The 15,369-nt window shown below is 42.3% G+C and overlaps 1 protein-coding gene across 1 annotated transcript in view; it reads right to left on the minus strand.

The window, feature by feature from the left end:
- Positions 1-15,107, minus strand: part of LOC115149048 (transcriptional regulator ATRX) — a 35,881-nt gene extending 20,774 nt beyond the window's left edge. Inside the window, exons 1-14 of the mRNA XM_029691526.1 lie at positions 14,409-15,107; positions 13,790-13,899; positions 13,637-13,692; positions 13,479-13,531; positions 13,226-13,353; positions 12,974-13,090; positions 12,778-12,887; positions 12,555-12,622; positions 10,599-12,436; positions 10,388-10,454; positions 5,270-5,421; positions 4,818-4,982; positions 4,583-4,700; positions 4,358-4,463 (exon numbers count right to left, since the gene is read on the minus strand). Coding sequence (XP_029547386.1) covers positions 4,358-4,463; positions 4,583-4,700; positions 4,818-4,982; positions 5,270-5,421; positions 10,388-10,454; positions 10,599-12,436; positions 12,555-12,622; positions 12,778-12,887; positions 12,974-13,090; positions 13,226-13,353; positions 13,479-13,531; positions 13,637-13,692; positions 13,790-13,899; positions 14,409-14,428 — 3,108 coding nt within the window. The 5' untranslated portion in view covers positions 14,429-15,107. The remainder of the gene's footprint in view (positions 1-4,357; positions 4,464-4,582; positions 4,701-4,817; positions 4,983-5,269; positions 5,422-10,387; positions 10,455-10,598; positions 12,437-12,554; positions 12,623-12,777; positions 12,888-12,973; positions 13,091-13,225; positions 13,354-13,478; positions 13,532-13,636; positions 13,693-13,789; positions 13,900-14,408) is intronic.
- Positions 15,108-15,369: the final 262 nt, after the last annotated feature.

Below are 15,369 nucleotides of genomic sequence, written 5' to 3' on the forward strand. Positions count from 1 at the left end.
TCTGGCCCTTCTTTGGACACTGTATTAACTAACCTCCAGACAAGCTTCAATGCCATACAACTCTCCTTCCGTGGCCTCCAACTGCTCTTAAATGCAAGTAAAACTAAATGCATCCTCTTCAACCGATCGCTGCCCGCACCTGCCCGCCCGTCTGATTTAGAATATGTGGACAACTACAAATACCTAGGTGTCTGGTTATACTGTAAACTCTCCTTCCAGACTCAAATTAAGCATCTCCAATCCAAAACTAAATCTACAATCGGCTTCCTATTTCGCAAGAAAGCATCATTCACTCATGCTGCCAAACTTACCCTCGTAAAACGGACTATCCTACCGATCCTTGACTTCGGCGATGCCATTTACAAAATAGCCTCCAACACTCTACTCAGCAAATTGGATGCAGTCTATCACAGTGCCATCCGTTTTGTCACCAAAGCCCCATATACTACCCACCACTGCAACCTGTATGCGCTCGTTGGCTGGCCCTCGCTTCATATTCATCGCCAAACCCACTGGCTCCAGGTCATCTATAAGTCTCCGCTAGGTAAAGCTCCGCCTTATCTCAACTCACTGGTCACCACAGCAGCACCCACCCATAGCACGCGCTCCAGCAGGTATATTACACTGGTCACCCCCAAAGTCAATTCCTCCTTTGGTCGCCTTTCCTTCCAGTTCTCTGCTGCCAATGACTGGAACGAATTGCAAAAATCACTGAAGCTGGAGACTCATATCTCCCTCTCTAACTTTAAGCACCAGCTGTCAGAACAGCTCACAGATCACTGCACCTGTACATAGCCCACCTGTAAATAGCCCATTCAACTACCTCATCCCCATACTGTTATTTATTTTAAAAAATGCTGCTTTGCACCCCAGTATATCTACTTGCACATTCATCTTCTGCACATCTATCACTCCATTGTTTAATTGCTAAATTGTAATTATTTTGCCACTATGGGTTATTTATTACCTTACCTCCCTAATCTTACCTCATTTGCACACAGTGTATATAGACTTTTTCTATTGTGTTATTGACTGTATGTTTGTTTATTCCATGTGTAACTCTGTTTTGTTGTTTGTGTCGCACTACTTTGCTTTATCTTGGCCAGGTCGCAGTTGTAAATGAGAACTTGTTCTCAACTAGCCTACCTGATTAAATAAAGGTGAAATAAAAAAATTTAAAATTAAAAACTTGAACTCTGTGAAGGATTTATTTGGGCTGCAATTTCTGAGGCTGGTAACTCTAATGAACTTATCCTCTGCAGCAGAGGTAACTCTGGGGCTTCCATTCCTGTGGCGGTCCTCATGAGAGCCAGTTTCATCATAGCGCTAGATGGTTTTTGCAACTGCACTTGAAGAAACTCTCAAAGTTCTTGACATTTTCCGTATTGACTGACCTTCATGTCTTAAAGTAATGATGGCCTGTAATTTCTCTTCGCTTATTTGAGCTGTTCTTGCCATAATATGGACTTGGTCTTTTACCAAATAGGGCTATCTTTTTTATACCACCCCTACCTTGTCAAAACACTTACTGATTGGCTCAAACGTAGTAAGAACGAAAGAAATTCCGCAAATTAACTTTTAAAAAGGCACACCTGTTAATTGAAATACATTCCAGGTGACTACCTCATGAAGTTGGTTGAAAGAATGCCAAGAGTGTGCAAAGCTATCATCAAGACAAATGGTGGCGCAGCTAGAGCCTGGACTTGAACCGGTCGAATATCTCTGGAGAGACCTGAAAATAGCTGTGCTGCAACACTCCCCATCCAACCTGACAGGGCTTGAGGATTTGCAGAGAGGAATGGGAGAAACTCCCCAAATGCAGGTGTGCCAAGCTTCTAGGGTCATACCCAAGAAGACTCAAGGCTGTAATCGCTACCAAAGGTGATTCAACAGTGTACTGAGTTAAGGGTCTGAATAATTATGTAAATTTGATATCATTTTTATTTTTAATACATTTGCTAAAAATCTGTATTTGCTTTGTAATTATGGGGTATTGTGTGTACATTGATGAGGAAAAAAACTATTTAATCAATTTTAGAATAAGGCTGTGACGTAACAAAATGTGGAAAAAGTAATGGGGTCTGAGTACCTTCCGAATGCACTGTATGAAGATGAGCTTAAGTTACTAAGTAAAGGGACTCAGCTGCCACTCCAAAATTAGTTGTACTGCTTCAATGCCTTCCTAGACAAAATGTCTGTGCTCAAGGTGGCAGGAAGACTTCGTCTCATCTCTTCCTAACTCAGTCAAACACCCTGCAATCATTCCCAAGGAACACCACATCACGAAAATGATAATTGCTCACTACCATGGAAAAGGTGAAACACCAGGGTAAAAGGCCTCACACCATTAATGAGATCAGGTCAAATGACTACTGGATCCTAGGTATTAATCGGGCCGTAGCACCTCATCTTCGCCAATGTGTGACTTAGAAAGCTCAGGAGACCCACAGAAGAGCAAAATATGGCTGATCTCCCTCCAGAGAGCATGGACTCATCACCTCCCTTTACATACTGCGGCATGGATTGTTTTGGCCCATTTATCATTAAGCAAGGACGAAGAGTGCACAAAAGGTATGGTCTTCTCTTCACCCGTTTTTGCTCTTGTGCTGTTCATATTGAAATGTTGGATGACATGTCAACAGATGCCTTCATTAACGGTCTGCGCTGCTTCAAAGCCATGAGCTATGTGGTGCAGTTTGTCAGATTAAATGTGACCAAGGAAGCAATTTAGTGGGAGCCAAAAATTAACTGAAGGAAGCGCTCAAGGAAGTTGACATGGACAGGCTTGACTGCCTTTCTCGCTGAGAAACAGTGTGACTTCAGCATGAACGCTCCCCCATTCATGTCACGTGGGCAGCGTCTGGGAGTGACATATCAGGACAGTGAGAGGTGTCCTTAGCTCCACACTCTCTTCTGGTAGACTAGATGATTCTTCTCTACGAACCTTTTTCTACGAAGCAATGGCAATTGTAAACAATCGCCCACTCACAGTTGGCATCCTCAATGATCCAAACAGTCTTGAGCCACTCACCCCTAATCATCTGCTTACTATGAAATCTACCACAGCTCTACCTCCTCCAGGCATGTTCATGAGGGAGGACATGTACGCTCGGAAAAGGTGGCGGCATGTTCATTATCTAGCAGAACAGTTTTGGAGCTGCTGGCGAAAAGAGTATCTAGCCAACATCGCCATCAGGCAGCGCTGGCACACCCCGAAGAGAAACCTGCGAATCGGTGACATAGTGATGATGATAGACAATGATCTGCCTAGGAATGAGTGGCGTTTGGGAAGAGTTTCAGAGACTACTGTTGATAAAGATGGACTAGTAAAGAGAGTCAAAATATGTGTTGGTGATCGGATGTTAGACAAGACAGGCAAGCGTCTCACCAAGCTGTCAGTGTTCGAACGCCCAGTTCAGAAACTGGTCTTGTTGCTGGAGACTGGTATCTAACCATAATCTCATACTTTTGAATGGTTTGTACTATGATTCCATACCTTTATGATACCCTATATATGGTCATAAGTCATTTAAAGTACAGAAATCATTTGTGCTTTGTGTATACCATGTAAATTGCTCGTGGGAGTGTAAATGAAACCCCAAAAACAAGTGTCAGACAACAATGTAAATTGGACAGTGCAGTTAGATTAACAAGAATTTAAGCTTTCTGCCAAAATCAGATATGTCCATGTCCTGGGAAATTTTCTAGTTACTTACAACCTCACGCTAATCCGCTAATCACATTAGCTCAACTGTCCCGTGGACGGGACACCAATCCCTAAGTAAATAAAAAAATAAACATTTTGACAGCATGTTTTTTGCCTGTTTTACGCGCAAAGGGTACATGGGAAATGGGCGTCCAAGAAACAACGTCAAACTTAGCACCTAGCTGGAAAGAGAACAAGGTATTTACTGTCTTTTAATACTGGTCTTGTTTCAGAAATCTTTCTAATTCTATAGAACGTCTACTGAACAGATATTTGTATTGTAATTGATTTTCTGAAGTCTGCTAGCAATATAACGTTATTAGCTGTAGCCTAGCTCCACTGTTGATGCTGGCTAATATTAGTTAATCTTGCACCACATTAACAAGCTATTGGCACGTAATCAACTATTTGGGTAGAAATTCTCATGCATATTGATGCATTTGACGTATGAATCATGCCAATGTAAAGTTGTGTAAAAGTGTATTGTTTGTGCACTCTGTTGTTCATATTGTAAGAGCATTTATGGTTTGTTTCTCCATCAGCTCTTACGGTGTGTTTATGGAAATGGTACCGCATTAAACTTTCATGAACCATCAGTTTGAGAGTTGACCATTCATTCAGCTGGGGATGCGACAACTAGTGATTGGTTACCTTATCGACACTGGAGTCAGACAGCACAATATATGAGGGTTGCTGCTTCTTCTGTAGATAACTACGGACTGATTCCCTCTCGACTCTAGAGCTAGATGATGTAGAGCTAAGGAGACAAAAGAGCAGAAAGATATTTCACTGATGCACATGTAATGCACATGTAATGAAAGAAAATTAGGGTTTCCTTCCTGGTTAGCAACACTGACCAATAAGGAGTCTTCTTACCTTTTGAGCATCTGTTCATTGCCCTCGTTCTCCGATTGGCTCAGCTCTTCACTCATACCAGACTCTTCCTGCTGTGATTGGCTATCATCATCACTACTCTGGCTATCCAATTTCTCACCTGAGGTGATGGAAGAAAGCAGAGAATGAGTTTACTCTGGGTAACAGAGCCACTCCAACACTAGGGCACTGATGATATCCAATCATAGTCGTACCACAGAACCCATCCCATACAAACCTTTGGTTCTTCTAGACTTCCTGACTTTCTGCTCAATCCCATTTTCTTCAGCGGTTTTCTGATCACTTGGATTTCCATTGTCAAGGCTGAGCTTGTGGCGTAGCAGACGATGTCTGTGACGTGTTTTACTGGACTCAGAGTCAGAGGTCAAACTGGAGGTCTCCCCTGCAGCAGAAACAACATGTTATATTATCAGGACATCATATTCCTATAGTAAATGTCAATGCAACCTGTACACTAACACACAGTAACACAGGGTGATGGTTTAGATCCTCACAACAATAATGGGCCTACTTTAAAATGTTCAGTTACTAAGCAACAGGTGATGTCAGATAAGTATTTCAGCCTAATGTCAAAAAAATTGCCTTATTTAAAGCAACACTAAATTGAGCTTATTGCTGCATCTCAAAATAAACTTGAAATTGTAGCGGCGCTATGGAGGGATCACTCACCATTCTCATCGGAGCTTTCATCTTTCCCATCTTCTTGCTCCTTCTCTTCCCTGTCAGATTCATCATCATGTGATGACTCCACGTCTGAAGAGAAATCCTCCCCCGATGAGTAGTTGGCTTTGATTTGGGCCAAGAGCATTTTCTTAGCGATTCTTTCAGAAGCAAGGGAGAGAGGGAAAGGGACCGGGGGATCATTTTAATGATCATCACATCAAATCCATCAAGCACTGCTTAATAGGTTTATTCTCTAAAGGAACTTGTCTTTATATAGGAATTTACAATCAAGATGCAGGATTTCACCTTAAACTTAATAACCAGGAGATACATTTATTCTAGAATTAATGAAAATAACAAGGTAATGTTAGCTATTCTAGTATCACTTTGCAGTCCCCCACCTGCAAACAGCCGACAATATAGTTTAAGTGACTACAAGAGGGGAAAGGCCATTGCATTAAGTAGTTGAATGTTTTCTTTACTGATGTGAATACACTAGATGACCAAAAGTATGTGGACACCTGCTCATCAAACATTTTATTCCAAAATCATGGGCATTAATATGGAGTTGGTCCCCCTTTGTTGTTATAACAGCCTCCACTCTTCTGGGAAGGCTTTCCACTAGATGTTGGAATATTGCTGCAGGGACTTGCTTCCATTCAGCCAAGAGCATTAGTGAGTTTGGGCAATTAGGCCTGGCTCGCAGTTGGCATTCCAATTCATCCCAAAGGTGCTCAATGGGGTTGAGGTCAGGGCTCTGTCCAGGCCAGTCAAGTTCTTCCACAACAATTTCAACAAACCATTTCTGTATGGACCTCGCTTTGTGCATGGGGGCATTGTCATGCTGAAACAGGAAAGGGCCTTCCCCAAACTGCTGCCACAAAGTCAGAATCGTATAGAATGTCATTGTATGCTTTAGCGTTAAGATTTATCTTCACTTGAACTAAGGGGTCTAGCCAGAACGATGAAAAACATCCCCAGACCATCATTCCTCCTCTACTGAACTTTACAGTTCGCACTATGCATTCGGGAAGGTAGCGTTCACCTGGCATCCGTCAAATCCAGATTCGTCATTCGGACTGCCAGATGGTGAAGTATGATTCATCACTCCAGAGAACACGTTTCCAGAGTCCAATGGCGGTGAGCTTTACACCAGTCCAGCCGACGCTTTGCATTGCGCATGATCTTAGGCTTGTGAGCGTCTGCTCAGCCAGACACCCATTTCATGAAACTCCTGACGAACAGTTCTTGTGCTGACGTTGCTTCTAGAGGCAGTTTGGAACTCAATAGTGAATGCTGCAATCAAGGACAGACGATTTTAACGTGCTACAGCAATCGGCAGTCCCGTTCTATGAGCTTGTATGGCCTACCACTTCACAGCTGAGCCGTTGTTGCTCCTAGACGTTTCCACTTTACAATAACAGCACTTACAGTTGACCTGTGCCGCTCTAGCAGGGCAGAAATTTTCCGAATTGACTTTTTGGAAAGGTGTCATCCTATGACAGTGTCACATTGAAAGTCACTGAGCTCTTCCGTAAGGCCATTCTACTGCCATGTTTTGTCTATGGAGATTGAATGGCTGCGTGCTACATTTAATACACCTGTCAGCAACGGGTGTGGCTAAAATAGCCAAATCCACACATTTTAAGGGGTGTTCACATACTTTTGCATATATAGTGTATGCTGTGAGCAAATAGATAGAGCTAAAACACTGTCAAGGACGATTTCACTTCATTTAAATTTGTCTTAACGCAACACATTGAGGAGTCAAAAGTCAGATGACTTAATGACCTTGTAAACAACCCCTCCATAACAAATATCTAAGACTTATCACTCAGAACAAGATGAACAAACCCGGTCCTATATAGAATAAGGAAGACATACGAGACATCATAAAGGGTATTAATTTATTACAACGAATAGTTTCTCTTACAGAGTTCATTCAATTACAAAAGTAAGAACATATCCTTGTTTAATGCATGCTCTACAAGTAACAGGCCTCTACAAGGCTAACACTACAGCACCTCAGAGCTAAAGACAACATAAATGATTAATTCAATTTGAAAATACGTTTTCTAACCACTGTTTTTTTTTGTTGGTACGAAAGAAAGTTTGTAAAGGGTAAAAAAAAAAAGAAAACAGGGTCAAAATGGTTTTGTAGGGCTTTTTCCAAGTTCGATACTCTGTGAAATACATGTACGTATCCATTTAGACATGAATATGTTTTGCAGAAAGAATCCTTTTGGCAGATAGTAATAGTTGAACGAAGCCTCTGATGAAGCCTCAGCGAGAAGTACGTGTACATGATGAGGGCCCCATATGAGGCAGTAACAAACAGCAGCGGCCGGCAACAGCCTCGGCCTGGGCCTTACCTCAAGTGTTTAAACTGGGAAGAGAGAAAAATGGAAGAAAAAAAGACACTTCACTACATACTCGTCTCACAGCAATGTTGTAAGGCTGACCTCGGAGGTCACAAAGTTGTGGTTGAATAAAATGCATTACAACCATTCTACAGGACCAGCTTTCAGAGCTGTTGCTTAGGGCATTGAGCTTCTCCAAAGTGAAATGCAATTGCATTTAAATACTTTTAAAAGTAGCTAAATGGCCAATAAATGTGGCCTTGCATGCAAAACAGACATGAAAATACTGAAAATATGATTATGGATCGAGTACAATAAACAAAGCATACAAGAAATTCAGCTTGGTGCCTGTGGTAAGAAAAAAAACGGCTCCCAAATACAGTACAGTAGGTCTAATAATCAGTGTATTTGGTATACTGCTGTTTAGCATCACAAGTCCTCTTTCTCTGCTTAGCCCTCAACCTGTCAGAAGCGATATATCATATATTTTAAAATTGAATCAAGCAGAATAGATTGTAGTGCCAGTCTGTTCAGAGAGAATTGGATCGTCAACCCATCGTATTAGTAGGAGTGTGAGAATAGCAGCGCGTAAAACAGCCACATAACCACTGGCATATTGCACATGAACGCTATCAATATATCAAAGAAAGAAATCCCCATATGGTAACCATATACCAACAGAATTGCCAAATACTAGCAGAAACTTGTATGATTTTACAATGACAGAGAAATTAGCCAAATCCAGCAGCCACAAGGGCAGTGGTGGAAAAAGTACTCAATTGTCATACTGGAGTAAAAAGATACCATAACAGAAAATGACTCAAGTAAAGTCACCCAGTAAAACACTACTTGAGTTAAAGTGGTTTAAAATTGACTTAAGTGGTGGTGGAAAAAATACTTAATTGTCATACTTGAGTAAATGTAGAAGCTATACATCAAATTCCTTATATTATGCAAACTATTTTATTTACGGACAGCCAAGGGCACACTGCAACACTCAGAAATAATTTATAAAACGCAGTATTTGTGTGTTTAGTGTGTTCGTCAGATCCGAGGCAGTAGGGATGACAACGCGTTATATTGATAGGTGCGTGAATTTAACTATTTTGCTGTCCTGCCTGAGCATTTGAAATGTACCAAGTACTTTTTGGTGCCCAGGAAAATGGGAGTAAAAATAACCTATTTTCTTTAGGAGTGTAGTGGAGTAAAAGTAAAAAAAGTTAAAACATAAATAGTACAGATACCCAAGAAAATAACTTAAGTAGTACTTCAAAGTATTTTTACTTAGTTACTTTTACACCACTGTACAAGGGTGCAGTCATGTACAATACTGCCAGCCTAAAGAATGCCTGATCATGAGTTGACCATTAGGGCATGTATAATATCATCAGGGTCTGGGTTCTAAATCCCAGTCACTTCAGAAATAACATCAAACTCCATGATGACTAATTCCCAGTGAGAGGAACATAATTCACCCCATCTGGTATAATGACACAGATATATCCAGATCTGTAAGTGAAGTCTAAGGGCATTTTCAGGTTTGTATTGCGTACACTGGTGTGGATTGGTGGTGTGGTTTATTAGTTAACCATTTTAGGATATGCTTTGCGAAAAACAAAAATCTACAAAAACATCACCTTACTGCTTTTCATGCATGTAACTTGTACTACCATCAGACTATAGATCAAGAACCGAATCCAGATTCAAATGAGTGTAACTTAATATATTTGGAGCAAATAAAATGATACATTATTTAGAAAAAATGCAATCAAATCCTTAACATGGCTTAAAATAAGTTTTAATATTCAGTATACAGTCATTTATTTTTGTAAAAAATTAAAAGAATATTGTATGTGGAAGAAATAAGAATGACTTACAGCAGGGGTGTCAAACATACGGTACGCAGGCCGGGAGGGCGTGCAATGCGGCCCGCGGGGTTTTTTTTCTGGTGGAGGTAGGCGAACTCAATTTACCTTATTATGACTCAAACCAAATCGAAACTGTAAAAATGATAATCAAACAACATTCATAGTTTCTTGACTGAGTCCAGTTCATTAATAAATCCCAGAAATTAAAGCTAGACAGTCAAGGACCATCGCAAATTCCAAAAACGACGGATAGGGGAAAAAATTGCACATTTTGACGGCAAGGAAATACCAAAAATATACTGTGCGGCCTTCTGGACCTCGTTTAAGACTGAATGCGGCCCCGGGGGGAAATTAGTTTGACACCCCGGACTTACAGAATTGTTAACCAATGAGAAACTATGAGATAAAATAATTTCTTTAATCTGTTTTAATAAGTGTATAATGCTTTTGTGCAAAGTGATGCATTAAACAGCATTTTCCCTTCTTAATTGCCTTGGTATGCACAGAGACATGGACTCAACTGATGCCACATTCTGCTAATAGACACGTCACATTTAACTTCAAATTAAAGACAAAAAAATGAATTAAAGAATAGGTAATCAACGAAAACAGAGTGGCATAAGTGGCCTATCATTTATAACACAGCCTAAGCGAGGTATGAGGAGGGGTTTCTCCCTGCGCTTGACACGTACCTCTGAACTTAAAACTAGAAATTGTATGGGATAGCTGCTGGTTTACTGCAGCTGCGAGTTGGACGAGACCGGTTCGATTGGGACGGGGTCTTGACAACAGAGGAGTCCCCATTATTAGCACTCAACTTAGGGTTCCGTGGCATGGCCTTTCTCCTGCGCCTAGGGTGTGTTACAAACGCTATGTCCGTTCGTTCTGAACCATACCTATTTTCTGGATCGTCATCATCTTCTGCTGCCCAAGAAGGCCCAGACTGGGGATGCTCTTCATCGCCTACAGAGTACAAAAAAATTGAGAAGGTTAGTTCAACATTTGCCACTGAGGAAATCTACACTGCAAGCTGAAAATGGTTAAAATACAGCTCATGAATGCAGTGCATTGTCTAAAAAGTACAGAGAAAGTGAGAGACCAGCTCACCGGACGACTGGTGGAAAGCTGCTGCCCCCAGTAAGGCCACCTCCTCAGTGATAGGCTTGATCTTCTGGTCACCACTGTCATCGCTAGACTCAGAGTCCAGGTCCCCCTCTTCTTGACTGGAAGAGGATGGCGTCTGCTTCGTTCTATGCTCAGATTGAGGTGTGCTTTGAGGCTTGGCTGCCTGGGTATTACCCTCCTTGCTGGATGTAGATTCATCCTCTTTCTTGACCTTCCGAGGTCTGCCCCTGGGCCTATGTTGCGGACTGTTCTTGCTGGGGGTAGGTTCATCCTCTCTCTTAACCTTCCGAGGCCTCCCCCTGGGCCTGGTCATAGTCTTGATCTCCTTCTGCAAGTCCAGATCGTCACTGGAGGAATCAGAGTCAGAGGAGTGGTCTGGCACCTTGCGTTTGCGGACAACTCTTTCTGGAGAGAGGGGCGTGTTCTTCTTCAGGCCGAAGAGGCATTTCTTGGTCACACTCCGATGGTCTCCATCGTCACTCTCGGCTTCGTCTGAACTGCGCGTCATGGCGGCCCGCTGGAGGACAGCTGGGACCTCATCGGAGTCAGAGTCATCAGTTCCTCTCCCAAGCCCTCCCTCGTCAGCTCCTTGAGGCACTTCAGCATTGGGGCTGGTGTCAGGGTCCGAGTCACTCTCACTGTCCGCACCCGAGGGGGTAGGCTGGGTCTTGCCCTCACCTGGCCTGCGCAAGGGAGTGGTCTTTACCCGAGGTGAGCGTCTATTATCTGGTTCCTCTTCCAGTTCCAGAGATTCACTTCCCTCAGCAGATTCATACTCCCCCTCTGTTACAAGTTCAATAGATTCACAGTCTCCCTCCCGTTCCTCCACTTTTTCTTTTCCCTCTTCCTCTTCCTCCTCTGCCTCCAACTCCACTTCCACCTCCAACTCTGGGGGGCCAGAGAGTGGCTCTTGTTCAACAGGGGCAGGTGAAATTTGCACCACCAGTTGTTTTGTCACGTTGCAAGCATCTTCTCCAGGCTTTGAGTTTTTCCGCGGCCTGCCTCTACCTCGTCTGGGAATTATCTCTGTGCCAAGGACACCTTTCATTTCAATTGAGGACGAAGGCCTTCCATCATCCATAAAGCCATTTGAGTCTGAATCATTCTCTTCCAAATGTTCAGCTGCAATTTTCTTTAAGTAATGAAGGCCATTCTTATCAGAAATGTCAATTTCCACACAACCCTCTTGTTCTTGTTGAGGTACATCAGTATCATCAAACGTGGGGTTTTCGCCACCATTTGGCAAACCCATTTCTCTGAACTCCTCCAAAAGGGCTTCCTCCAGAGCTGTCTGAGACTTCTTCAGACCCTTCAGTACTGACTGGAAAGTCTTCAGGTATTGTAGCTTTAACTCAGTTGTCTGTTTCTGCTGCATGCCACCTTGAATGAACTTCACAAAAGTTGTGTTTACGGTGTTTGTTGAGTCCACCAGGTTTTTAGCCTTTTTGGCCATCTCCTCTGGAATTTGAAGGGTGTTGTAGTTGAACACAACGTGACCATCCATGCCACTATGGTTCCAATGACCCACGGGAATGTTTTGAGAATGCCTTGGATGGGAGTCATAATGTCCAGATTTTCCCTCGCCTCTGCCCCTCTTGCGGTGGTCTGGCCACAAATGCCCCAAGTTGTCAAGGACGTTGTCACAAGCGACGACCAGGTCCAGAAGAGGCTCTGGGCTGCATACGTAGCAGTACCACTTACTCTCCTCATCCAGGATGCCAGACAACTCTTTTCGCCCCAGGTTCCGCAAAATGCATTTCTTACAGAAGGCATTGGGGCAAAAGTCGCAGCAGATCAGGTTTCCCCCCTCTGCACACCATCTGTAAAAAGCAAATATAATAGATTGAAGTAATGATTAACGAACCAACCTGTATGTTTATTAACATCTCAGGATTTGCTTGGAGCATCTTGTTATATAAGAGAATCACCCCATCGTACCTGCACTGTTCATCCATGCCATCACAATCCTTGCTGATGTCATCACTTGAGTAATACTTGAAACAAGACTGAGAAAATAACAAGATAAGAAAATTAGGAATGGAGCCCCTAAAAATGTAGATGAGCTCAACAACATTGCTGAAGAATGCCCATTTTAACCAATGTGATATTAAGCCCATTTATTTAATTGACCCATTCTTTGACAGACCCAGGATCCTCTCACCTTGCAAATAAGTACTTTGAGTACTGGATGCTGATAGAAGGAGTCCCTCTGGAAGTGGTTAACTTGCTGGCCACAGGCTGTACAGCTAACAATCTCCAAGTGTTCACCACCTACAAACACACATCAATCGTCATTCTGTGGCACACTATTTTAACTGAAAGGATATGTCTTTTCCCATTTTTTTACGAAAGCTCACCTCCACGTCTCCTAGAAAAAGCTCTCTTCAGATTTCCAGATTTTCCGCAACGGAATTCGGGACCTCTGAAGTCATCTCTGACATTTTCCACTGGCTCAGGCCTCACAAGTACAGTGCCTGTGCATAAGACATGTAAAAACACATGAATGAAAACCAAAGCATTTTCAGTTCATAAATGCATTATTACATTATTAATTTCCAGTGATTATATCTCCGTACAGTTTAATTGCAAGCAGTAGTAGAAAAACTAACCTTTAGGTAATCTTGATACATCAGGATAACCATTTGAATTGATGATCAAGCCATCATCATCATCATCACTTTCATTTGAAGCACCAGATTCATCCAGTCCACTGTGTTTAATTACAACTGAAGGTTTTCTGTAATACAAGTGACATCCATTAGAGCATGCACATACATCAAAATACTGTGTTTTTGTGTTTCCCCATCCATAAACAATGTACATGAAATATCAAATTTGTCAAAATATCAAAAGGAAGCCCACCTCCTGGAACCACATCCAGACTGCTTCAAGGTGTCTGTCGAGGTCTGTTGAGGCTGTATTCAACAAGAACATTTTACAAATATATCTTCTAGATCTGCATCAACACTGAATACTCTTTGGTCTATAACAGCCTAAACTGATACTTCTCATGTTAATACCTCAAGAGGGGTTCGGTCTGTTGAGTGTGGCTCCACACAGTCCTTGTTTGTCATACCTGTGAATTAAAATCAGTAGACAATTGTGAGTCACTACTAATATTACTACAAACACCACCATGCCTGAGTTAAAGTTTCACTTATTAAAGTTCTCACCATCAGGACTTTCTGTCACCAGTCTGTCCTCATCATCCTCTGGAGCATGAGCCAAGAATTCATGCAGTTTGGTCACCAACACATCGAGCTTGCTCGTGCCAGGAGGAACGCTAAAAGGGATGAATAGAATGACCAGTAATTCAACATATGTCCTCAATCATGCGAGTTTCTTTCAACAACCCCCCACCCCCACCTTCGTTCAAATGCCTAACCAAAAGTGTGTGGATATGATATAGCTATGTGGACATATCTGTCCTTGTGCGCATCGGTCCATTTCCTCCAGGCACAGTTATTATCATGATTCAATACTTGGCTAGTAATGCATTCCAGATCATTGACAAAACAATTTAGTTAGCTAACGTTAGCTAGCTAACGTTCGCTAGTAGCTATCATACTTAAATATCAAACAAAATGCATAACTTTGGGCACAGATATGTGGCCATCTTGATGCACGTACTAATTTAATGTAAATGTTACAAGTAGGAGTAGCAGCTTGAATGCGAGAACTGACTAACTAGCTACTTTAGGACTATCTGCAGCAAATAAACTAGCTAGTTAGCTATTGCTTGCCCGATTAGCTTGCTCAGGCAGCTGGAGACCTTTGCTATATTAACGTTACCTGAGCATCTCTGAGGACATTTTGAGCTGGTCAAATGCACCTTATGCAAACGGCGCACTATATGGGCTTATTCCCCCCCAAATTTCACAATTACCCTCATTACTCCAAGTAATTTTTGCTCAGATTTCTAACACAATGCCAGACACCGACAGAGGCGCTAGCTAAGCAAAAATGGCGCTGTTTCTCCGATGCCTTCGTCATTGCGACTGCGCAGACTTGAAAATGGGCGCGTTCCAGACTGTAGGCCTACCACAGAAAGAACAATGAGCTAGTTATAAAAAAATCATTGGGCGTACTGTATCTCGGTATAAAGACTGTAGCTGTGTTCCAATACTGAAACTGTATACTACCTACTATTAGTTCGTTTTAGTATACTGTAAACGAAACATATCGTTTCAATTGAGCCTACTATAGTTTCGCCTGTCTACCGGAAGTTGATTATGTTGCTATGCAACATCTTGCTAGCTTGTTAGTGTAACAAATGACTAGCTGTTTATGATTTCGAGTGTTTCGTAAAGTCAATATGGAGTGCCAGAGTGCGCTTGGGCGTTCGTAAATACAGAGCATTGTCCGTTTGTACTTCCAGAGCCCACACCGGAGGCTCTGGCTGAGGAATAGGGTTGAACCGAGTGTTCAACGTCAGTCAAGCACCCAAGCTAACTGGCTAACGTTGGCTAGCTACTTCCAGACAGAAATGAGAGAACACCTCACTCTGACCATTTTACTCGCCCTAGCAGAGGTGGTTAGGCTGTTTTCATTTCATCCAGAGCGTTGGTGACTGTAACTGTGCTGCTGGCAACAATTTAATTACGCTTTTTTTGCCAACGTTCACTGACAACGGCCACATTCAACAGTGTTGAGCATTCCTACGTTCATCATGAGAGTGCTCTGAAATCGGAGTAGATAGCCAGAATTAACAATGCCCATTGAGAACGCACAACGACTATGGCACTTAGCTCAG

Source organism: Salmo trutta, chromosome 15 (assembly GCF_901001165.1).
Source record: "Salmo trutta chromosome 15, fSalTru1.1, whole genome shotgun sequence".
Classification (NCBI taxonomy): Eukaryota; Metazoa; Chordata; class Actinopteri; order Salmoniformes; family Salmonidae; genus Salmo; species Salmo trutta.